Source organism: Phalacrocorax carbo, chromosome 1, assembly GCF_963921805.1.
Source record: "Phalacrocorax carbo chromosome 1, bPhaCar2.1, whole genome shotgun sequence".
Lineage (NCBI taxonomy): Eukaryota > Metazoa > Chordata > Aves > Suliformes > Phalacrocoracidae > Phalacrocorax > Phalacrocorax carbo.
This window is the reverse complement of record NC_087513.1, coordinates 10,232,510-10,257,337: the sequence shown is the minus strand read 5'-3', so window position 1 is coordinate 10,257,337 and position 24,828 is coordinate 10,232,510. Positions and strand designations below refer to the sequence as shown.

General features: G+C 39.0%; 1 protein-coding gene across 3 annotated transcripts in view; it reads right to left on the bottom strand.

Moving 5' to 3' along the window:
* Nucleotides 1-24,828, bottom strand: part of SEMA3A (semaphorin 3A) — a 339,609-nt gene that overhangs the window by 68,167 nt on the left and 246,614 nt on the right. For all 3 annotated transcript variants that reach the window (XM_064443796.1, XM_064443787.1, XM_064443803.1), the window contains one exon: nucleotides 5,082-5,175. In XM_064443796.1, the coding sequence (XP_064299866.1) occupies nucleotides 5,082-5,175 (94 nt within the window). The remainder of the gene's footprint in view (nucleotides 1-5,081; nucleotides 5,176-24,828) is intronic.

Here is a 24,828-nt window from a genome sequence, read left to right as displayed (position 1 = left end):
TTGCTGTTGACTTTGTGCAGCTACATACTGGGTATACCTTGTAATACTGGCTTGTCATCATTCTCTTTCCTTATTGTATATTAAAGTAAATAGTAAAGCCATTCCCTTGAGAGTAGCTCTGCCACAAATTCAAGTTGCTCCAGGCACTAATTTAACTAATTTATACACTGGCCTTTTAGACACACATTTTTTTTCCTTTCTGTTTGTACAGGGTACAAGTTGGAGCAAGATGAGGATGTCTTTCTTGTTTCTCCTGTTAAAAAGAGTGTGTCCCCAGGGTAGCCCATCACCTGTAATCATTAGGGGTTCGAAGATCAGGATATGAGGCACACTCAAGACTAAATTTTTGTTGCTATTTTGAATAACTTCATTTTTAAATGTAATGTAAACATAATTAGGGTGGCTGGTAGGTAATATCATAGACTAGCAATATGGACAGAGTCCTGGAGAAGACAGTGTATCTGGTTATGTGTCATTTCCCAAAGACTTCTGCGAAAAGAGAATCTGCAATCTTCTGAAACTATTGCTGTCCCTTGGATTTGAAGTTGTAATAAATTGCCAGAAAGTTACATGTTAAGGATAAAGTGGCTACACCTGGGCAGAGCTGTTACTGAAAGAAGAATCTAATTTGGTTTGCTCTTAATTTCTTCTTACAAAACATCTTTTTGCCTTTTTTGTAAAGGAGTAGGAAGAACAATGAATAAAATTAATTCAATTAGATAACTTAAATCAATTAGATAAATTCAGTCAATTGCATTAGTTCAACTAGATTAACACAGTCCAGGTGCTCTATACTTACATTTTCCATGTGATTAAGTATTACTAATTAAAAAATAATTTACTGAAATCTCTCTGTTCAGGCCAGGAGTTTAATTGTACTCACTGTCAAATAGATCTCTTCAGCTGAAACATCATCTTAAGGCCTAAATCTGTAAATGCTTGTGTACCTCCAGCTCACATGCAGATACAATTGGGTGACAGACCTTCCTTGGTAGCGAAACTGTGTAAGAAGTTTACTTATTCCTGCTCTCACTTTGCTCTCAGCTTTGCTGGTGCAACTGTCAGTGAGGCCAGGCTGTTAACTGGGCGATTAAAACACCTCCAGAGTCACATAGCTCTGGGGAGAAACACTTTGCAGAATCAAGATCTTATAAACGTATAAAGCGGCTCTTGTGATACTTGATTCTTGGTTTACACACACCTTGTTTCTCAAGTCACCTGGGTCAACAACCAAAAACTCCCCCACCAGCACAGAACCGGGAGGGGGTGAAATAATGCAGAAAAATGGGTGGTTGAAATGGCAAGGACCAGCAGGAGGAAGAGACCTCCCTCAAAGCCTGAGATGCCCTTGCAGAACTGCTTCTCTGCTCTTTAGACTGAAGAGGAAAGGCCCGTCACACCAGGAGAGAGGCTGGAGCAGAGTAAGACAGCCTGATCTGCTCCCTCTATAACAACCAGTGCAGCTAAGAAAGGTGATGTTGACAGTAGCAGGCAGCTCACTTCTGAGAGGAATGGAGGCACCCATTTGATGACCTGACATGCTCTCTAGAGAGGTGTGCTGCTTACCGGGGGCTTCGTATCAGGGGTGTCACCAAGAGACTACCAAGCCTCGTACAGTCCACTATTATCGGCTGCTGTTGTTTCACGTGGGCACCAGTGGTACAGCCAGGAGCAGCCTGAGGAGTATCAAGAAGGATTCCAGAGCCCTGGGAGCAGCTCTAAGGGACTCTGGAGCACAGGTAGGTTTTTCATCGACCCTCCTGGTTAAAGGGAAGTGGTTTGAAAGGGCCAGTTGAATCTGGCCAGTTGAATCACTTTCAGAAACCCAGTCTACTGGGGGTGATGGGGTCCATCTGTCAGAGAAGGGGAAGAGCATCTTTGATCATAGGCTTTGCCAGACTGATGAAGAGGGCTTTAAATCTGCCAGGAGAGGGGAACCTCAGTCCATCCCACTCCTACCAGTTTGATGTCAGTGCCAGCAACAGGTGCCCAAAGCCTGGAGAAGGATCGCAGGTCAGCAGGAGAGTACCTGGGAAGCGGCACAAAGGAATTCCAGACACTCCAGCCAGTAAGTCAGCTTCACCAGGGACCCAGCTTAAATGCCTCTGTGGAAACGTATGTTGCATGGGGAATAAACAACAGGAGTTAGAGTCGTGTACACACCTGCAGGGCTATGATCTTATTGGCATCTCAGAGACATGGTGGGATGGTTCTTGTAACTGAAGTGTTGGAATTGAGGGATACAGGCTCTTTAGGAAGGACGGGGGGGGAGACAAGGAGGGTATGTCACCCACTATGTCAATGACCAGCTGGAGTGCGTGGAGCTCCACCTGGGGGTGGGTGAAGAGCCAATTGAGAACTTATGGGTCAGGATTAAAGGGAGGGCAGGGACAGGTGTCATGACAGTGGGGGTCTGCTACAGATCACCCAGCCAGGAAGACTGAGCACATGGGGCCCTTTATAGACAGGTAGGAGCAGCCTCATGTTCACAAGCCCTGGTCCTTATGGGGGACTTCAACCACCCCAACATCTGTTGGAGTGACAACACATCAGGGCATAAGCAGTCTGAGAGGTTCCTGGAATTCATTGTTGATAACTTCCTTCTCCAGGTGATAGAGGAGCAAACGAGGAGACTTGGACCTTGTTTTCACCAACAAGGAGGGGCTGGTGGGGAATGCGAAGCTCAAGGGCAGACTTGGCTGAAATGGTGGAGTTCAAGAGGGCAACAAGGAGGGTGCACAAAAAGCTTACTACGCTGGACTTCAGGAGAGCAGACTTTGGTCTCTTCAGGGGTCTGCTTGAAAGAGTAAGATGGGATAAAGCCCTGGAGGGAAAAGGGGCCCAAGAAAGCTGGTTAATATTCAAGGATCATCCCCTCCAAGCTCAGGAGCAATGCATCCCAACAAAGAAGAAGTCAGGCAAAAAAGCCAGGAGGCCTGCATGGATGAACAGGGAGCTCCTGGACAAACTCAAAGTCAAAAAGGAAGCCTACTGAGCGTGGAAGCAAGGACAGGTAGCCTGGGAGGAATACAGAGAAATTTTCTGAGCAGCCAGGGATCAGGTTAGGAAAGCTAAAGCCCTGAATTAAATCTGGCCAAGGGCATCAAAGGCAACAAGAAAAGCTTCTATAGGTACATTGGTGATAAAAGGAAGACCAGGAAAAATGTGGGCCCTCTCTGGAAGGAAATGGGAGACCTGGTTACCCAGCATACGGAGAAGGCTGAGGTACTCAGTGACATTTTTGCCTCAGTCTTCACCCACGAGTGCTCAAGCCACACTGCCCAAGTTGCAGAAGGCAAAGGCAGGGACTGAGAGAATGAAGAATCACCTGCTGTAGAAGATCGTGTCTGAGACTGTCTAAGGAGCCTGAAGGGGCACAAGCCCATGGGACCTGATGAGATGCATCCAGGGGTCCAGAGAAAACTGGTGGATGAGGTTGTTAAGCTATTATCTATCATATCTGAGAAGTAATGGCAGTCCAGTGAAGTTCCCACTGGCTGGAAAAGGGGAAACATAACCCCCATTTTTAAAAGGGGAAAAAAGACAGACCTGGGGAACTACAGCCCACCTCTGCCCAGCAAGATCATGGAGCTGATCCTCCTGGAAACTATGCTAAGGCACATGGAAAATAAGGAGGTGACTGGTGAGAGCTAACATAGTTTCACTAAGGGCAAATCACACCTGACAAATTTGGTGGCTTTCTACGATGGGGTTACAGCATTGCTGGGTAAGGGAAGAGCAACTGGTGTCATCTACCTGGATTTATGCAAAGCATTTTACATTGTCCTGCACAACATTCTTGTCTCTAAATTGGAGAGACATGGATTTGATGGATGGAGCACTCAGTGGATAAAGAATTGGCTGGATGGTGTCACTCAATGTCAATGGTGGCAGTCAACGGCTCGATATCCAAGTGGAGACCAGTGACAACTGGTGTTCTTCAGGGGTTGGTATTGGGACCAGTGCTGTTTAACATCTTTGTTGGCAACATGGACAGTGGGAATGAGTGCACCCTCAGCATATTTGCTGATGACACCAAGCTGTGTGGTGCGGTCGACACACTGGAGGGAAGGGATGCCATCCAGAGGGACCTGGACAGGCTTGAGAGGTGGGCCCAAGTGAACCTCAAGAAGTTCAAGGCCAAGTGCAAGGTCCTGCACACGTGTCAGGGCAATCCCAATCACGAATACAGGCTGGGTGGAGAATGGATTGAGAGCAGCCCTGAGGAGAAGGACTTGGGGGTGTTGGTTGATGAGAAGCTCAACATGACCTGGCAATGTGCACTCATAGCCCAGAAAGCCTGCCATATCCTGGGTTGCATCACAAGAAGCATGACCAGCAGGTCAAGGGAAGTGATCCTCCCCCTGTATTCCACTCTCATGGACCCCACCTGGAGTATTGCATCCACCTCTGGGACCCCCAACACAAGGACGTGGACCTGTTGGAGCGAGTCCAGAGGAGTGCCATGAACATGACCAGAGGGCTGAAGCGCCTTTCCTATGAAGGCAGGCTGAAAGAGCTGTGGTTGTTCAGGCTGGAGGAAAGAAGGCTCCAGGGAGACCTTATAGCAGCCTTCTAGTACCAGAAGGGGGCCTACAAGAAAGCTGGAGAGGGACCCTTTACAAGGGCAGGTAGTGATAGGACAAGGAGTAATGGCTTTAAACTGAAAGAGGGTAGATTTAGACTAGATATAAGGAAGGCATTTTTGAAGATGAGGGTGGTGAGGCACTGGAGCACTGGATGCCCCATCACTGGAAGTGTTCAAGGCCAGGTTGGATGGGGCTTTGAGTAACCTGGCCTAGTGGAAGGTGTCCCTGCCCATGGCAGGGCGTTGGAACTAGATGATCTTTAAGGTCCCTTCCAACCCAAACCATTCCGTGATTCTATGATCACTGTGCTCCTTATTCAATGTATATTCAACTTCAAACTCTATTTAAAATGAAACCAGAATGACTTTAGCCTGGAAATAAAATTCATAAAACAAAGCCCTATCATAGGTGCTGCAAGGAGAAAAAAAGGAGAAAACTGGCAATTATTTACAGTGAATGCATGTCTTATTGAACTTGTATTGTGGCACCTACCTACTAAAAGAGAAGCTGTCAGCAGTTTAGGATCATAAGGGCTTTTCCCTCGGCCATTTTCAAAATGTGAATCTTCCATTCTAAAAATGTTGTCCTGTGGGGTGGAAAAAAAAGAAAGGAAAAGCAACATTATTTTATGAAAGAACACTAAAATTAAGTTGAACTAAAGACAGTGCAGTATATATGATTCCTACTGGGTTTTGTGGCCTCAGGGAAGTCAAATTACACTAGATGAGTATCTGGCAAAAGTGCCCACCTTCTAATCAATATTGTGCCGAAGGCTAGTGAAAAGCACAAATACACATGCACAGCTTGTGTCTCTTCTATTCTGCTTCAGATATAATTTGCATAGTTTTATTGAATTGTTTCTGCTTTCACTAAGAATGTCTGAGTAATAGTAAGTGAAGATGCTAGAATTTGAATCTTTAGTGTGAAAAAAGACCAAACCTATTTTTCACTGAATATACTTTTCTGAAATATCCTGCAAGTGTAGATTAGTGCATAATACAATGTTAAATTCTGCTTTTCCTAATTTGAGTTTTTAGTGACTTAATGTTTCATGCATCCTCAAATTCAATTTTAGCTGCATCAGGAGAGGTTTTTTTATTATTATTATTTTTTAATACTGTGCAACAAAACTTTTAAAATATGCAGGCTGAATACAAAGAATATGGGAATATAAACCAAAATGAAAAAGGGCCTCAGTCAACACTAACTCAAAACAAGCTCAGTAAATCCAAAGCAATGGGCTTTCTGGTACATTTAATTACTTTAATTTTAACTGAGGGACCAAATCTGCCAATCAATTTGCAGAGCGTGTTTATCTTACATTTTGCACTGAGGGTAATACCAGAAGAAGAGATGCTTTTTGCACAGTAGACTTCTACACTGACAGAAGACTTGTGGAGGTCACACTGAAAACCGAAATTTCCATTTCCCACCTACACTGTGGTTAATTTGCACTGACACCTAACTAAGTCAAGAGGCCCCAAAGCTGGGCCAACCCCTGCCCCCAACAGTTTCTCTGGTTACTTAGGCCTTTGCATCTAGTTCTTCAATGCTTATGCCTAAAAATTCTCTGTGAGGTAGATCAGTTCCTTTAATCAATATTTTCAGGACCAAGTAGCTTAGGCTGTAATAGGAACTACAGCTTAATACATCCTCCTTTTTTTCTTACTGACTAATCAGAGATCAGTCATCTGTTTTAAGAAAATAAACAAAATAAATATCAGAATATATGTCTAAAATATATGTGTTGATAGTAGAAAGAAACTAAGATGATGTTACATTATTTCCCCATATTATTTCATAACAGATCAGCTCTTTACCTTGATTCTCAAGCACTTACTGCTTCCACGGACTACCTCAAGCTCCCCTTTCTTATTATCATCATCCCTTTCCAAACAGAGAATCATAGAGCTGCTGGCTGGAAGGGCTCTCTAGATATCTTTAAGTCCAGAGGGACTTGAAAAAGGATTGTCAACACAGGGTATGGTCAGTTTTGGTTTTGTCTTGCCGAGTCATGAAAACCTTCAGGAATGGAAATTTTATAACCTTTTTGGACAACTTCCATTGCCACCTTAGTGAAGAATATTTTTCTTAAACTGAACCTTCCAAGGAACAATTTATGACTTTTTGCCCTTATTATATCCTCTTTAACAATGGCAAAGCTGTGACTAGATGGCAAAAAGCATCCATTGTAACTACCCTTCAAGTAGTTATAGGCTGTTCTTAAACTGCCCATTCAGCTTCACTTCTCCACACTAAGTCAGGGGCTTGAACTTCATAGAAGCTTAACTAGCATGTAAACTCCAGAGTCTCACATTGTCCTGTGCCTGCAAGTAAAAGTCTCTAAATTGCACACAATATTTTCACCCTCAAAAGCAACGCCCCAGTGCTCAGTACTGGAGACTTGGCACTCCACAATTCTGTGGAGGATGCAAATAAACTGTCAGCAACTCAAGCTTTATTCAGCAATTGCTTTGGTAATGTTTTTTTTTAATGTGAAAATCATTCAGGCAAATAGCTGATGTCTTGTCTTTCTCATGAGCAGTGAATTCAAGTATTTGGAAGCAGCGCTCTCCGTGGCACCCTGCCTTCCCCACCTTGCCCATCCGTACCGAATCCAGGCCTCAGCCAATCCAGTGACCAACCATATTTCCAAATGGTATTATTTTAAACATATTGAGTCCAAGTTTCTGTAAGTGGGTCACAGGCTATAGTTTTTATTACACGCTTGTTTATTTGCATCATGCAAATATATATCTGTTTGTGTGTATTACATATTTTCAAAGGAACATCAGAAGGACTTCACATCTCACTCCATTTACTGGAGAAAAAGGTGAAGGGGAAATGGACTGTTAGCAGAATGGTCTATCCGGAAGGGCTTACTGCACTGCAAGATAAAAAGTTTGGAAACAACTTTGTGAAGTTTGATTCCAGAATTCCAGATCAGTCTCCTAAGGCATGTTTTTGTAGAATTAGCCTTCCTGACTGCCTGATTATGCTTATACAGTTACCCGTATCTGTAATATCATGCAGAGTATTAAATTTCTTTCTTTCCCTTTGTCTTTCTTGCTGTTTCTTAATAGTCCAGACACATTCCTTGCTTCTATCCAATTTTCTGACTTTGTTCCTTCTAACCAAAAATGAATAAATAATGAAAACTGTTTTTGAAATGCTGCTGTAGGGTCTCTATCTAGATCTTACACAATAAATAAAAGTGGTAAATTGAGGAGAGTGCTAGACCTCAACTACAATAATAGAAAATGGCACTAATGCTACAAGCCATATTTGAAAAATGTTATTATCAATATACTTTTTCTTGGGATTTCTTCTTAGTAGATGATAATTGCTCAACCTGCACACCAATGGATATTTGATAAGGCTATAAAGTCAGTGGCATGACAGTTAAAGCAGAATGTATTCCCAAGATAATCCATGTGTCATTACAAGACAAATAGGAAACAGATGTAGAAAGTGATTTGGTGTAGGAAGAATCTGATTTTTTACTGTATTCTTCTGGTTTATGTCACTGTAACTCTACTGATATTGGTGTGTAGCAGGCAAGAAAGAGTGGAAAACTGGGTCAGTGTAAGTCAGAGATGATCTACCCTTCTCTTTGTGTTTGTGGAATAAAACATTTGAAATAAGAGGCGTGACAGGGAAATCCCACGGTGTTTTCGTATTTCAGTTAAAATGCAATGTACAGACATGTACTATAAGTTTCCAAATATATGGGCAAGTAATAATGACAATAAATACATCACTGTTAAGTGCCAAATAAATGTATCATGGTTAGTCTGAGGCCCCAAGGAGTTTTGATAAACATGCTACAGGAAGTCTAACATGTCACAAATGGGACAGCTTGCCCAAATAACTTTTTGGGTGTTGCAATCAAACTATCTTTATCTACAAACCAACAATAAATACAGGCAACAAAGGAAATAACTCTTTTCTCTGTAATTCCCCTCCCCCATTTTAAAAGCCTAGAAAGCAATATCACTAATGATAGGTACTTGATCATACTAGGCTCTGGTCTGTGGCATTTGCACCCAAATTCTGCCCTGACATGCCATAGCAGCGAGAAAAGTTGAGAAGTTGCTGTCAATATTTAAAGGTAAAATTTCATCTCTTCAGTTTTTAAAAAAAGTGTGCTTGACTGTTTTACAGAGAATTAGCCTCTGCGTGAAACTGGAAACTCAGGCTATGCTCCTGGTGTTATAGTCCTGTCCACCTAAATTACACCTGAAAACCTGTGTGGAGGCAGCAGAAGGAGGGAGAGTGGCTCGTTGGGTAATAACTTAGGACCAAAATCAGGCTGCCTGGAACTAGCAAAGACCAGGGCTTTGCTCGGAGGCTGAGGGGGACTTTGGACTGAGTGAGTCTGGCCTTCTCTTAAACAGTACAGCCAAGTGCTTTTAGCTCAAAAGAATGCACATTATTTGCTCTCAGAAAAAATTCTGGTCAGTTTATAATTTTGCTGTCTCTTGAGTTTTACAGTTAACTGAATGCAAAGAATGATACTGCAGTGAGCCAGCAAATACCTTAGCCATAAACAGCAATAAAAACTGTGTATTCACCAAATGCTCACTGTTTCAAAGTTTTGTGAGGGCTATTATATTATCAAAGACAGGAATTCATGACAAAGCAAGCTTGCCAGGCTGGAGAAAATTCTCTAGAAATGCAAAAAGGAAAAAAAATATTTTCAAAGAAAAGACTTTGTAACTCAACGAGTCCAACTTATTGTCCAAAACCCTTCTTTAATTGCACTGGCAGCTCAAAAGGACATTACACTGTACTTCAAGCATCTTTACAGATCCTCATAGCTAGAAACATTGCTGTCGCATGTTTTATTTAGTTGGTGCTGGGTTATTAAACTCTAGGTTTACATCTCATTGATGCTTCTCTATAATCCATAATAAAACTACTGAAAATGAGAGACTGTTTAGGTCTTGAAATTCCACAAACTCATGACAACAACTGACTGCTGCTGAAGTTATGGTCATGTGACCGCTGGCTCATGGTATGGCATGACCTGTTTCGTCTTTGCGTGGAGGGAGGTTATGCTTCTGGCTCCTTAAAACATGTTTTCCTGTAGCACATAGCATGATGGATGGCAAGACTCAGCCAGAAAGAACTACAGTTCAGTCCTGGAAATGAACGTAAAAGTTATTGTGATTCCAGTTCTTTAGCCTGATGATCTGCCATTTCAAGGCTCTAGAGATTCACTTTCAAACAGCTGAAATATAGCTGAAATAATACCCCATATCATGATACCGAGTGGTGACAAGACATTGTTATTTGACAAGACTTATTTCATATCTTGTTATTGGGTAGCTCCAGTCAGCCAGTTACCAATACAATACGTTATATATACATATAAACATATATATACCAACTGTATACCCACATATACATACATATGTGTATATACTCAGTATGATAACTTTTTTAACCATTTTTTGTATCTCTGACAGCACCTAGCCCATCCAGAACAGTTTCAACAAAACAAGGAAAAGGAAGATGAAAGCATACACTAGCTGGTTTTTGCTAAAAAATAAAAATATATAAAAAAAATCTTCTTTCTGAGTTTAGTACTATTTCTGGCTTGTGAGAAAACGTGTGGTTACTGGGGGAGAGCTAACCTACCAGAATGGACAGCAGTGAGTGCTGTATTTCAGGGTAACTATTTTCCTGAAACTTTTCTGGCAATTTATACAGAAACCATCCCAGAATTGCTGAGCGTAATGCAGCGAAACTGCTGCCGGTCAATAATGAATCAATGCAGTGCATGCAATTGATCTGAAGAGGCTGTGTTGATGGCGTGTGTACAGGTACTAAGAACGTGTTACTGGTTTAAATTATAAAGCATGGAAGACGTAGAGAGGTTTGACAGCAGTGATGCTCCCCAGCTGTTCTACTGCAACTGAAGGGACTCACATCCTTACTCTTGTAACCCCCAAACCATAAACAGAAAGGAGCACATCTCCAGGGTATCTTCCAGGGGCTAGCTGATCTCCACAACATGCTGCCGAAAAATAACATGGGATGATCCAGAACCATTCAAGATGCCAAGACCCAACCTTTGTTTAATAAAAAAGGTAGAGTTGGCCACAGCTGTGAGCATAATTGATGCTAACATTTCCCTTGTTGATCTCACAAACTCCTGTGCTACTGTGAAGCATTTTATAAGACAAATAGATTACGGGGGCTGGGGGCGGTGTGTGGGGCGGGAGGCACACCAAAAAACCACTCCAAAACCCCAGAAAAAAGAATCCCTAAAAATGGCCAGAATGAAATGCCTGGAGTATGACCTTGCACTGGGAAGGAGTCTCCATTTGGAGGACTTTAAGGCTGATGGTAACGTCTCTTAACCAAGTCAGAAGTTGCTGGCATTGAAATATTGTGTTCTCTGTATTGTTATTCAGTGTTGGTGATAAGAAAAGGAAAGCACCATCTCCCACTCAGAGAGAAACTTTTGGACATGTTAAGGTTTGGATTTATCCCCTCTGCATAGAGGCATTAACTGGGGTAGCTAAATTTGCTGCCCTAGCCACAGTCAGCAGAAATCATCAGGTTCCTCTGAATGATGAGTCAGACCAGCTCAGAACTGCATTTCCCAAGGGCAAGATCTCTCTTCATTGACCGCGGAGGAAGCTTCATATAATTTAGGTCTGAGCTAAGAGTCTTTCTGAAATGAACACTGCTGAGGCAGCCGATTGGAGACACCTGACTTTGAAAACAGATGGTGATGGTTTCGTTGTTCTGGGTTTATCTTTTTCCTTTTTTTCTCCCCCCCCAGTACAGTAATTTCAGTGAATTTTTGATTTTCCTTCTTGCCCAATGCAACTTTCTGTGCACACATTTTATGACTATATCAAGGATATTTCACAGAGCCTTTTAAGTACGTTTCACTCTATGAGAAGTGATTTATTTATGAATTGTGTTACTTTTCAAGAATAATTTTAAGTGGAACAACTGTGCAGGATATAGCTATGTTGTTATTGTTATTATATTTCCTATTTCACACTTAATCTATTGAGTCATGAAAACTGTTAAATGCAGGGACTTTGGTTTCGGGTTTGGGAATCATGCTGTTATGGAACTTTTAATAAGAAACTTTTATTAAAATCATCCCCATGGAATGCTTTATTTTTAAAAAAGTGCAAGTGCAAATAAATATAATGTGAGAAATTATGCAAAAAATACAAATATTAAAACAAATGTAAATTTTGAGGCAAGTGGTAACCATTGGGGAAATAGGTGAAAAGTGATTGTAACAATAATGCAACTGTTTTAAATCACTAATTATTAAAAAAAATTAAAAAAAAAAGGAAAAAGAAAAGAAATACATACAATGGGCTTCTGACTTTCAGTGTTCAGGTTTCATATGCTACAGGGTTTTTACCTGCACACATCTGGGGGATACTGGGCTCTGGAACACCTTTATTACGTTTTGTTTTTCCAACTTGAGGCTTAGCAGAATTGAGTTATTGGAAACCAGTTTTAAAATCCCATGGGAAATCACTCTAAGTGACAGATCTTTAGTAAAATGTTGTTCCCAAGGAAAGGTCTGCAGCTTCTGTAGCACTTGGAATTGAAACTCTTTTGGCTGCTGTACTGTGCTAAAGGGGACGGAGAAGGAACTTTACTGGAAAGCATTTACCTGCAAAACTGATCATGAGCTCCCAAGATCTGCCCACCTCTCCATGCCAACCCCCAGGCAGCTTGCCCAGCTTCCTGATCACTCAACCAGTCAAGACCTCTCAACCAGTCTCTGCATTAATCTGTGTCCTATTTTTCAGACCCAGGAAAGATACTTTCCACTGAGCCACTCTACTTGTAGATATCCACTGAAACTTTGGTACCTGAAAATCTTATTTTTAATGTTGAGATAAAAAAGCTGTTGAGATGACATCCAGCTCTATGCTTCATTTATTCTGTAGATTAAAGAAAACAGAAGAGAGCTCTTGATTTCTGTTTCTCCTTTTATCCCAATATGTTACTCCTACTGGAAAGTTTTCCTGGCTTATATGTTCAGAAGATGCCTTAAGATATAGTAGACAACTCTGGTAAGCACAAGTTTTGAAAACTTGTCTCCCTAAACTAAGCTGAATTTGGACAACTCAACCCTCTCAATAGCTCTCCTTCAGGCAAATATCCGAAGTCCCACATTTTTCTGTTTTCTTCTGAAATTAAATAAATTAATATTTATTAAGTTACCATAAACCTTGGCAAAACGGGAAAACTTTCACATCCATCTATCTATCTATCTATCTATCTATCTATCTATCTATCTATCTATCTATCTATCTATCTATCTATCTATCTATCTACACAATTATAATTCAATGAATTTAATGAAAGGGAAACCATAGCAAAATGGGCTGTTCAGGAACAGCTGGTTAAATCTACTAATTATTCTTAGTTTATGATTTGTAAGTGTTTCTGCTTCTGATTGGAAGACAAACCGAGTGTCAATGTCAAATAGTGAAGACTTGTTCACACCTGAACATGCTAGGTTGCATACTAATATTGGTATTTATATGAAGAATAGCCTCTTTCAAATAACTGTGCAACATATGTAAATAAAAGGAGGGCAGGCACAGTCAAACTGAGCAGCTGTTCATAAAAGAAGTATATGTCTGTGAACTTGGTTTTGCAACATTTCACAAGCTAAAGACACCAGACTTATCTGGCTTTCACGCTTTTGGGGAGTTGTGGTGGGTTTTTTAATGATATCATGTACCTATTTGCACCAATTTAAAGAACTGCTTAAATTTCTATTTTGGATAAAATATAAATTTGGGTATTGTTCTGATTCTGGATAACACAAATAAATGAGCAGACATAAAAAATATCAAGGAATTTCATTATAGTGTCATTATACTACTAATTTATTTAGAAAAAACGTGCAACTATAGAGCAATTTGGGGTGGGGGGGAGGGGGGAACCAAACCCAAAACAAACCTAACACACAGTTAATATGAATGACATGTTAACCTTGACTGATTAGTAAAGACACCAAAAATGTCATCCCAATGGCATACCAGACACTAGATACCATCAAGGATATTGAACAACTCTCAGAGGACACTGACGATCAGAATGCCTTTGTATTGCAACTTTCTGGGTTGTCAAGTGTAATACATCACCTAAGATCACTGTCTCGCTCATATAGGATGACCTCTGGAAATATAACCACCATACAATGACTGTCTGTTCTAGTCAAGTTATTAAGTGGTCTGCATATGTAAGCAATAAGATATACAAACCTAAAACCAGTACATGTAACTGAACTACATAACCTAAAAGTCTAAATTCTTTATGTATTCTTATTCTTACCCCCAACATATTTTCCATTAAAAGCATTTGGAACAGATTCTAATTGCTTTAGCAGATTCTACTATTGAGTTAAATAAATTATTGGGCCATACTCTATTACACGATTGTACTAGTTTTCTATAGTTATTTTTAGCATTCAAGACCGCTGCCTTCCCCTTTTGTCTTCTGGATTTCCTGTATGTTATTAGACTGTGGTGAGGTCAGGCATCAGAGGAAATAACAGCAGTGCTAACTCCTAGACCCAATGTTTTATGAATTACTGAGCATCAGTGATGTAATGGCAATAAATCTAACCCAGTCTCAGCCTTGTGTCCTGTTGTAAATAAATGAAGTTAGCAAAGGTGTTATTTTATTCAAGAGCCTTCCTGATGAGAATGAAAATGCTTCCCCCGGGGGACTGTTTGTAAAATTGCTTCTATAATTAGGGTGCTGTTTAACAAGAGAAAGGTTCTCCAGTTTTCCTGGGGAACTTTCATGTCTGAGTCAAGGGTATCTTATTTACAACACAAAAACGACTGCAAATTGGGGAAGCAACATATAGAAAGGACTTAGTCAAGTGGAGTTAACATATAAGCATATGGCCAAGATTTTCTAATTTCCCAAGTGAAATTAGCATGCTCCTGAGTTGGGCACCCAATTCAAGACTTGCTCAAGGGCTCTGATTTTCACCGAATACTTTCTTGGACAATTTAAAATTCTGATACTTGAAACTGTTAGTCACTTCTGAAAATTAAGGCATATGTCTGCCTTGCTTTTTAGCCTATCTGCTTTTTAATTCCTAGCATAGAAAAATCAATAATATGAACACACATCCTAACTAAAGTCTTCCAAAATCTGACTCTAAATGAGTAACAGAATAAGGAGCAAGCCTAGAAAAATATTAGGAAATCTTTTTTCCCTGAAAATAAGACATACTGAGCATGCTTTCAGAGAATTTGTGCAGGTAACAGAGAAGGGACAGAGAATTACACCTACTGTAATAACTATTAAGCTTTGTTTTTTTCTCTAAGAAACTGCAATCTGTCTGCAACATTTCACCCAGAGAAGCCTGTAAAGTGTCAGGTCTAGCCCAGTGTTTGATAGGTATTCAGATTTTAAAAAAACATAAACAAGGTCAGGAATACAGAAGCTGAAATTCTGACCCTTTGGGCAATTTTTCTTTTCCTGAGGCAAAGCTTAGATTTGAAATCTCTGCAATAAGCACTTCTCTCTCACCTTTGTTCCCTCCACTTGCTTTCAGTGTGACACCACCCAGCCCTGCTGCAGCCTCATTTTATTTTTCTTCATTAGCAAAAAATAATATCCTCAACATGTTAATAACTGGTATTACATTAGAGAACAATGCATCTGAAAAGCTAACTTCTATTGTGCACATGGGGACATAACTAACAGTAGACATAATTATAACCTCTCTCTGTGACAAGTTGCAATTATTCCTTGTGGCACTGTGTTTAAGAGCAATGCATTTCTCATACAGGTTGGGTTTTTTTATTTAAAAAGTCAAGAATGTTTGATATTCTTTCCCCAGTGCAACAAAAACTTTGCTGACAGAAACAGATGGATTTAAGTGTTTTTGATTCAGGGTGACTGAAAAAAATACATTAAAATTAACTTCTTTATTCACTATCTTGCCTGCTTTTCTAGCACTCAGGAGTCCCCAGAAGGGGAGAGAGTCAGCGAAGCTGGCAAAAATATGTAATACACTCAGCTTATATGTCTATATATGTACACTCGTAAGTAGGAATGCACAGTGATAGTGGGGCTAATCAGCTTCCAACCAGATAACTCAATTACTGATATTCATATTTTCAAAGAAGAAATGCTGCCTTTAATTTAACAGAACTTTGGCTCAAACCCCTGGCTGTTTCACTGAGTAAGAACATAGTATAGTGTAGTGTAGTGCAGTATAGCAGCAGTATAGCATAGTATTGTACAGTATAAAATTGATCAACTTTGTTGACTAAAGCAATCTGACAAACATACCAATGTCTCACAGGAAAGAAGCAGTTCTCCTTAAAGTTCTGTTGATTTCTGGGATAATTTTCTGTGGCCAACTTTAATGGAATCCAAATGATTAAGTTATTCAACGTTTTTTGAGAAAGTAAGATGACATTCAGATTACTTCATGTTTCATCACCCACCACCAGATCACAGCCGCAGCGTGCAGCATTTACGGGCATGAACTGAGTTAGGCAGGCCCTGTCTCTGTGCTCAGGTGCAGGTTAAGGACTGTAACAATAAACCCTACAGACTGCAACTAAGGGCGATGCCATCCCAAATGTGGTGTGATCCCTGAGACTTTGGTGCATGACTTCTCAGGCCTTGCTCTCAGAGCTTCAACCTGGAGCCCACTGAAGTCAAAGAAAGATTCCCCTCACGTTCAGTGAACGCCAGAGGAATCTTCCTCATATTCCTTGCCATGTTTATATGTTAACTCGAGGTCACAGCAAATCCTTCCAAATGACTATGAATTAAAACAGTTGTTCTCTATCAACATCAATTTAAAAGGTTTGAGCTGTCGAATATACGACTTCTAAATTTGCATCCATACTGTCACCCTTCTGCTTTTTGTCATCGTTAAAGTAATGGCAATAAACTGAAAAAGAGAAATCATGTGCTTTTAATCCATACTGATTACTTGGGTTAGAATATCTGGCTGAAATGCAAGCTTCATTTGCATTTATGCAGATAAATGTTACATGTTTAACTGCACTTAGCTGTTGATCCTTGAAATGTATAATTACACACAAACACATACATGCACAAACAAAAGTAGTAAGACCTGAAATATTAATCATCCCACCTGTTGTGCCAAATCACCCTTTTAATTTGTTATCTGTAAACAAAAGCACCTTTAGACAGTGAGCTGGGTTCTCTCCTCAGTGACACTTGTGCAGCCCCAGTGGAAGCCAATGTAACTAAAGAAAAAAGTCAGTTTTGGAGATTATCAAGCAGGATGAGTATCAGAAGGATCCATGTGGTTTTTGCACATGCACAATATAAATGCAATTTTAAAATCATTGGGTTGCTTCTAAATCACCTTGTCTTAGCTTTGCAACTGGAGTGTTTCCTTATTGTAAGTTAGCCCTGGATCCAGAAAATTTGATTCTAATTGGTAGGAAAAAAAACCATATGCCTTTGTATTTATTTATTAAAATCTTCTCAGACCATCTGCAAGATAATGCTGCTCAGCTTTCTATCACCTTGGATGTAAACATTTCAACAGGGGAAGGTGTTTGTGCTGTTTGAGGCACCTTCTGAACTCTGCTGAGCTTATCTTTACTTTATAGATGAAACTTTGTTTACCTAAGATTTGAACACTGATTATAGGCCCATGAGAAATAGGAGACAGTTTTTGAAACTTTGTCAGCTATAATTGGTTCCTGTCAAAACCTAAGTCCCTTGGAAAGGGAAGAACTCAGAGGTATGGCCTTGTAAGAAAAGTGACCAAACATCTGCAATGATGCTGGAGTTTTCTCTTAAGAAAAATCTCACAAGGGCTATCAAGGTCTGCTAGTCCCATACTGCACATTTAGAGATGCACAGAAAAACTATGGGAATGAACTGCCTTTCCCCTTTCCTTTTCTTTTGTGTGCAGGCATTAGAATTAACACTTTCAAATGGAATCTGAAATATAATAGCCCAGCTGTCTTCCTGTTTCGGGAGGTGTTAGTGGTAGCAGAGAAGTCAAATTGCAGGACTGGCATTTTATTCTCATATCAGTGACTAAGCATCTGCTCCAAAGCCCATTCAGTCTATGGCACTCTCATCTTTCAGTGGTCTCTCTCTCATTAAGGCCTCAAAAGGCCAGAAGCAGCATCTCTTTTTGCATAAAGACACAGGAATTTTAAAACTACATTTGTGCCTGAAAATGTTTTATTCGTCAATGTTAGAGATAAAATCTCATATTACTGACTGAAGGCAGATAGAATAAACCAGAACAACTTGTGTATTTACTTCAAGAACTTTCTGTCACTTTGTGTAAAGCCCAAAGTTCACTGTTTCCTTTGCAGAAAACAATTCTGCAAACATTATTACAGTAGATCGTTTTATAGATCAGAAAAAAGGTTTTAAAGTCACAATAGCTTTTTCTTAAATTTTATTTTATTTTTTATGAATGAGGCCAATGCCCAGTAGCAGTCAAAAAAGCAAATTTAACTAGGAGTTTAAAGGAAAGAAATAAAGAACAAAACCCACTGCGTCTTTATGCCTCTGTAAATGCTTGGCACTCCTACATTTTCTGTACTGCATGAAGTCACAGTCCTCTAACTTAGAAAGCACAGGGAACACTGGAAGAGATATTAAGAAAAGATGACTGTTCTCAGCTTGTTCTAAAATGAGAAACTGGCAGGTAGAAGGTTTAAAACAAAATAAAGGGCTGTTCCTCACATGTTACAATTTGTATGGCATGGGGTGCTGTGGATAGGCAAGAGATATATGAGTTCAAGAAATGCCAGCACTAATTCATCAAAACCAAGTCACTGAAAAGCATTAAACACAGAGATTCCACCCCTCGTTCAGGAAATCCCAGAACAACAAGTGCTGGAGCCTGGGAGACTAACTATATCACTAAGCGCGGCTGCATGCTTGCCTTCTTAATTCTCTTCCATTGGCATCCGTTATGGGTCCTTGTGAGAACCGAGATACTGGGCTAAATGAGCCTTTGGTCTGAACAGATTTGACTGTTCTTATGAAATGAGGCAGAGAGAAATTAGGTAATTTAGCCAGGAAATCAATGTCAAAGCAAAAAGCTAATGTTCTAGTTCCTGAGCCATGTCCAGTGCCATAAACAAAAGTATATAGTCCCGCCTCAAATCCTAGTAAAGCTAATGGCAGCGTAGCTTACTCAGACCATGCAAAGCGGCGCACAATGTGCCAAGTAAAATTAGTAAGGATGGATAGCTTGTGATGGGGAGAGTGCATCAGTCTTTGTGCCCTGTTAGCCTTCAGTCTCCCTGTGATTCCCAAGGAATACCTCTGTGGGCTCCCAGTGCACAGACAAATTGCCATATGCAAATAGCTACTTGTTTTTTATTCACTTGGGTTTTACAAGAACTAGCAGTGGAAGCAAAAAATCCTTCTCACAGGCTACCAGCTCTAAAGGAACTCAATACTCCTTAGCTAAACAATCATATAAACAAAAATTAAAAATACATAGGTCAGAATAAAGACCAGATAACGTATACCACATAATTTCACAGAGACACATGAGTTTGTTTTGTTTTTTTAAACTGACTTTTATGATTCAAATACAGTCAGTGGAGATTCATGTGGCAATATTATTCTAAAATGTTCCCATCGCATCCAACACTTATTAAAATAATCTAATCTGTTTAAACATATTGGAGGGAAGAAGAGCTGATACGTAATTATCTCTTTCCCTAAATTGTTCTTTGATTTGGTTTCAAGGTTCAAAGATCCACCCAGTTTTTGTGTTAATAGCCAGCACTGATGTCACTGGTAGAAACAGAACGGAAGATAGAAGTGGAGGATGAATCTGAAGATAAATTTAATAAAAACATTGGAAACCACTGGATAAGAAAAGCAAACAAACAGCCAACAAGTCCACCTCTGGTTTCATAACTCTTTCTTGTTTCTTGATGCATCATAATATCCTTCCTTTCCCTTTTTAATCATGCAAACTTACAGCTGTCTTTTTAAACATTTTTAGACTCAACTTCAAGCGCCTCACTTGATAGCATATGTCACACATTTCCTTTTCTTTTTGTGGAATGGCTTCAGATACAATGGTTTAACCTTATTTTCCTGCTGTCTGGGTTTTGTCTCTTAGTATTCAGAAGCCTCTTCTATCTTAAACGTAATTCATTTTAAGTCATTTAATCAAATTTTGGTCACAGGTTTTAAATTCTGCACTGCTAATCTTCTTAACTCGTATAAGAAGTTAAAACCACGTTTATTACAAATAGTACCATGATGAGGATACATCCCTACACAGAGCAGCTACAGGGCAGTAGAAGATTCCTGCTAGAAAGTTTGTAATTGTAAGCTACAAACAGAAAATGAAGTGACAATAACAGGATGTAAAATAGACCAGACTTGCTCTACCTTACAAAGTCCAGATGTTTTTTTTTTCCTTTCTGTTGCACTCCTACCTTTCTACCACCTCTACCTTGCCATCACATTAGTTTTTAGCCATTTATATATTTTCCAGCATGCGGATTTGATCTACTGTCTTAGATGACAATGTCTAAGGAAGAACATCAAATGCTTCTAACAGACATAGAGGTGTGTGCTGTTACATTTCAAAAGTCTGAACATTACAATCCAAATTTGACAGCAGTACTTAAGTTCATGTATTTTTGAAGGCTGGTGTGAATTGTTTTTAGCTGAATAATAATTTGCCTCAATTCTAGTACAATTAAATTTTATCTGAAATTTTATACCCCTTCCCGAGTTCCCTTCTTGTATTCAATTTTTAATAATTTTATTCTTTCTAGTTCAGAGAAATGTAAATCGATATCCAGGAACTTTTCTGAAATGTATTGTTTCTAAGTGACTGCCTAATTCTATTTCATTATTTTTATTTCATGGTCATGAACGTCCCAGAGATGATGACAGGTGTGAAAGATAAGCACTATTTCTGAAGATGTATAATTCCCTCCATTGAAAAAGGGCAAGGCTGGATAACCGACTATGTTTCAGGTTATTTGATCAGGTAGAATAACTTCTATCCTCTGAAATTAGCCTGTAATCTAAGTCTAGAGGGAGTAAATTATCTAATACCAGGAAAGAGTAAAATACGGAAATTCTCAGATACTTCCACATACTTCCCTGTTGCCATCTATTAATCTTTCTCACTGTCATTTTTCCTCTGTTTCATAACCCAGTGTTCACTGGCATTATAGGAAACCCCAAATCTATCTCTTTCCTCTTCAGAGTGTCCTGTCTATGTTGCTGCCTATGGAGAGCTGAGACTGAAAAACAGTTTGTCCTTTTGAAGCGTCTAAATGCAGAAAGACTTAGATTTGGCTTTACTTTACGTATACGAGTAATCTCCCTGAAAACAATTAATTAACTTGTTTAAGTTCCTTCTGAATGTGTTTCTGAGACTGGTTTTCATAAAAGCATCTTAGTGTGCACATAAATGCATAGATAATTAATGCCCAAATTTGACAGATTGCCACATAAAGCCTAATCCTAGATCTACAGAAGTCAAAAAGTAGCCAGTGATCACAATGCGTGAGAGATTTGGCTATAAAAGCAATTTTAAAAACAAATATGGAGCTCCCATATTCTTTCCTTTTGTCTCCAATTGTTCACTGAAATCTGTTGAAAAAATATTGCAATCTCTCTTTAATGAAATAATTTGAAAATTTAGCTATTGCAATTAAATTCAACATTAAGTTTCATTCCTTCATCTGTATAATGATAGCAGCAGTTATTCATGCTTATTTTTATAGCTCTCCTCATCTCACCTCTTATTAGATTGCTAGTATATTTAAAATTGTCCTTACAGCAGGCACTAACCTTCACAACCAACCTTTATTTCCCTGCCTAACCTACTGGCTTTTACTACAATGTTGCTTCTGCTTTTTAGGAAGTTTTTGGGTGAATTTTGTTGCAGTTTCTCATTCCCTCTTTTTCAAATTTTACTTCAGCCTTGTCAGCCTTGAAGAGTCCAAGTGATTTAGAAGTAGTAGTGCCAAAAGATAAAAAAGCTGGTAGGGAAACTTGAGCTACTCATCACAGTTATTTGACTACTGAAAGAAATACTTTTTTTTTTTTTTTCAGGTAGAAGATCAAAAAAAGTCATTTTCATAGAACATAAGTCTGAAAAATGAGAATAAAACCCCACTTATACTCTGATGTGGTTAATAGACACCAATCTTGTCAGTAATGAATTTGTCCTGTAGTACATAAAATTTGAAATTGACCAGCATTATGAATTTTGAAATAAGGTATGCTCTTTGAAATAAGCATTTCTTTGAAATTCTTAGAAAGCACTTGAAAAGACTGAAGTACATTAGAAATTATTACATCATATTATTATTATTATTATGAACAGTTTCAATGTTTATTCTGAAGTACAATATTCGATTTCCTTTCAATTTATTTTCCATTCAAGCCTCAGGAAAGGTTGAGGAGACATGTTTTCTTTAAAGGTTTGTTTTTGCCGTTTTTCTACATCCTTCCATCTTTATTTTCCTCAAAGAAACTTAGACAATTAATTTTAATGGCATTTAAGTTCTTAAGCACACCATTGGAAATGAGCCTGAAGTTACAAAACCAGATAAGCACCTGTGGCTATGGTGCCTTTGATATCTAATTTACATTCTGCTAGTTAGGTATGTAAATATGAAACTTCAAATTCAGGTGGCTAAATTTCAGGTGTAGATTAAAATTGTTTTGCTGGTACCTTAAGTCCAAAACTAAGGAAAGCACTTAAGCCTGTTTTTAAATATGGTCCCTGTTAAGGCACGACATGTAATCATGTATCCTTAAATCCACAAAAGCTATAGCGAATGTGGTATTTTCCTAACTCAAGATCAATGAAAACTAGAAATCCACCAATGAAAAACAATGCAATACATTTTTGCTCCAGTTTAACTCATGTAGTAATTTAAATCCCAGTTAGCCCAAAAGATACTACTTTTATCTGTTTGATTTTTTTTGCACCAGAGAAATAATTTTGGACCAGGATTTGATTCCTGTTACTCAGATGGCTAATGTGGCTCATGAGAGCAAGTCATTGCTCCATGTGAGTAAGATGTCAGGCTTCTTGTAAGTAACAGAATTTCCAGCTTTTCTTATTGCCTTCTGTTATCTGTTTTAAAGTATTTCCTTATTTATTATCTTTAATAGCCCATGAAATATACTGATTGTAAAAATAACATCTAAGTCATGAAGTGTTATCTAAACTACTTGCTAAAATGTCAGCTAAAACAAATCACATTTTTAAGGGATTCTACATCATTCTTCTACAAAAAATAACAGACTTTTTCCTTTATTTTCTTTTACCCCTCTCTTTAAGACTTTTATTTTGTGGTTCTGATATGTGACTGTTTTTATAATGTCAGGAAAGCACCTTGAGTTAAAAAATTTATTGTGCTATAATCTTTGCACAGAGAGATTTAGCATTTCTGTGTTAACCATCCTTTACACTGTATTCTTACTATCTCCTTTCAAGGTAATCCTTTTTACAGTGGGTCATGGCTTTTCAATGTCTGCATAAAAACACATTTGCACAAAGAAATAAAAGCCAAATTCACAAACCTACAAATGACAAGCAGAAAGGGCTTGTATTCCAGCTTGCTTTCCTGCAAAATCCTTTGAAAGGCTAAACAGCCTTTTCAGTGCAAGCACTAATCTGCAGACTTGTATCACTATGTTTGAATGTAACGAGATTCCAGTAAACACATGCATTCCATGTCAACACAGTGAGCTCAGTTTAAGAGTAGCTTATTTTCTGTTACTTTCAGGCAGCTAAAAACAGACCTGAAATACTACTTTAACAGAAATGAGAATGCCTGTGCAGGGATTTGCACTGCCTTAGTGAGACATTCATGAGATTGCTTATGGACAAGGCTTAAGCCATGCAGAGAGCTCTTGCACCATCAAAACTTCCACTGCTGTGTCCAAACTTCCCTTTTTTTGTCTCCCTTTCTTGACTGAGGTTAAACAAAGTCAACCTTCCCCGTTACTGCTCGATTTATCCCACCAGTCTTTAAGAGAATACATAAATCTTGTACTCATGTCTGAATCATTTATTATTATATTATGCCTGTTGGAACAATCTTTGTGTCCTTGTTCCACGGTAAGTGATGCCCAGTCTTTCCATGTTTTAAATTTAGTATGGGTTTCACAGCTTTTTAGTTAGGAAACAAAATTAATGATCTAGACTAAACTCTACTGACTTCAGGGGATTTGTTCTTCAGTAAATATTCCAGGAAAAGACCCTAGTTACAGCAACAGTAGGCTGGTGAAGACACTCTTTCATTACTCCCACACTTGAGTAATGAAACCAGATCCCTTTTTCTTATAACACAAGATAATGAAATGCATAAACAGAAAGCTTTGTTAAAATACAATAAAATAATTTTTTATTCAGGAAAACTAAATTAAGTTAAGCACCTCAACCAGCTGTAGTTAAAGTGAATATGCTACCATGACAATTGTTGATGTAGCACCTTCATGACCACTGATGCTTAACCAAACAGAAAATGAAATTTGGATCAAGCAAAGGGAAAAAAACAACAGCACTGTTGTTCTGCAGTTTGACACATGGTTTGTATTGTAGGTGCACTCATATCCCTTATGAAACCCTTTGCAACCTTGTAAATAAATGTTAGCTACAGAGAGTCATGTTGGTTTATACAAATGGCAAAATGCTTTCAGGTTTCATGTTGATTCCATACTTCAAACAACCTGGAAGTATAGGATCAAATTATTAGAGAATTACTGCTTTGAAAAAGTAAACAATGCCATTTGTTTTCTGATTACACATTTACTGGTTCATAATTAAAAAAAAATAAATCATACCTCAGGCAAAAGAACTGGAAGAGAGTCTTCCTCTCTTAGACTGTTTTTTTCTAATCTCCCTTCAAAAGCTGTTGCCAGGTCTGGAATCAGGCTGAATCAATCAGCATTTACTTTTACTTCATGCTTTTACGGTGCTCACGAAATAAAAAGCTGTATCAGCTGAGAAGGTGCAGCACAGTAAGCTGACCAATTCTTTCAGAATCCTGGTATTGAGACTTTTTTATGCTTACATGTTGTAACTTTGTGTAGGCTTGGCCCTTATGTGTGTAGAGGGTCTTTGAAGGGCGTCTAAAGACTATTCACTGGACACATAGCCCCATCACTGCTATTTAGCTTGTCTGGGGATTGTGTCTGGCCCGGGGACACGGGATCATTTTCACATGACAATGACTGAAGCTTC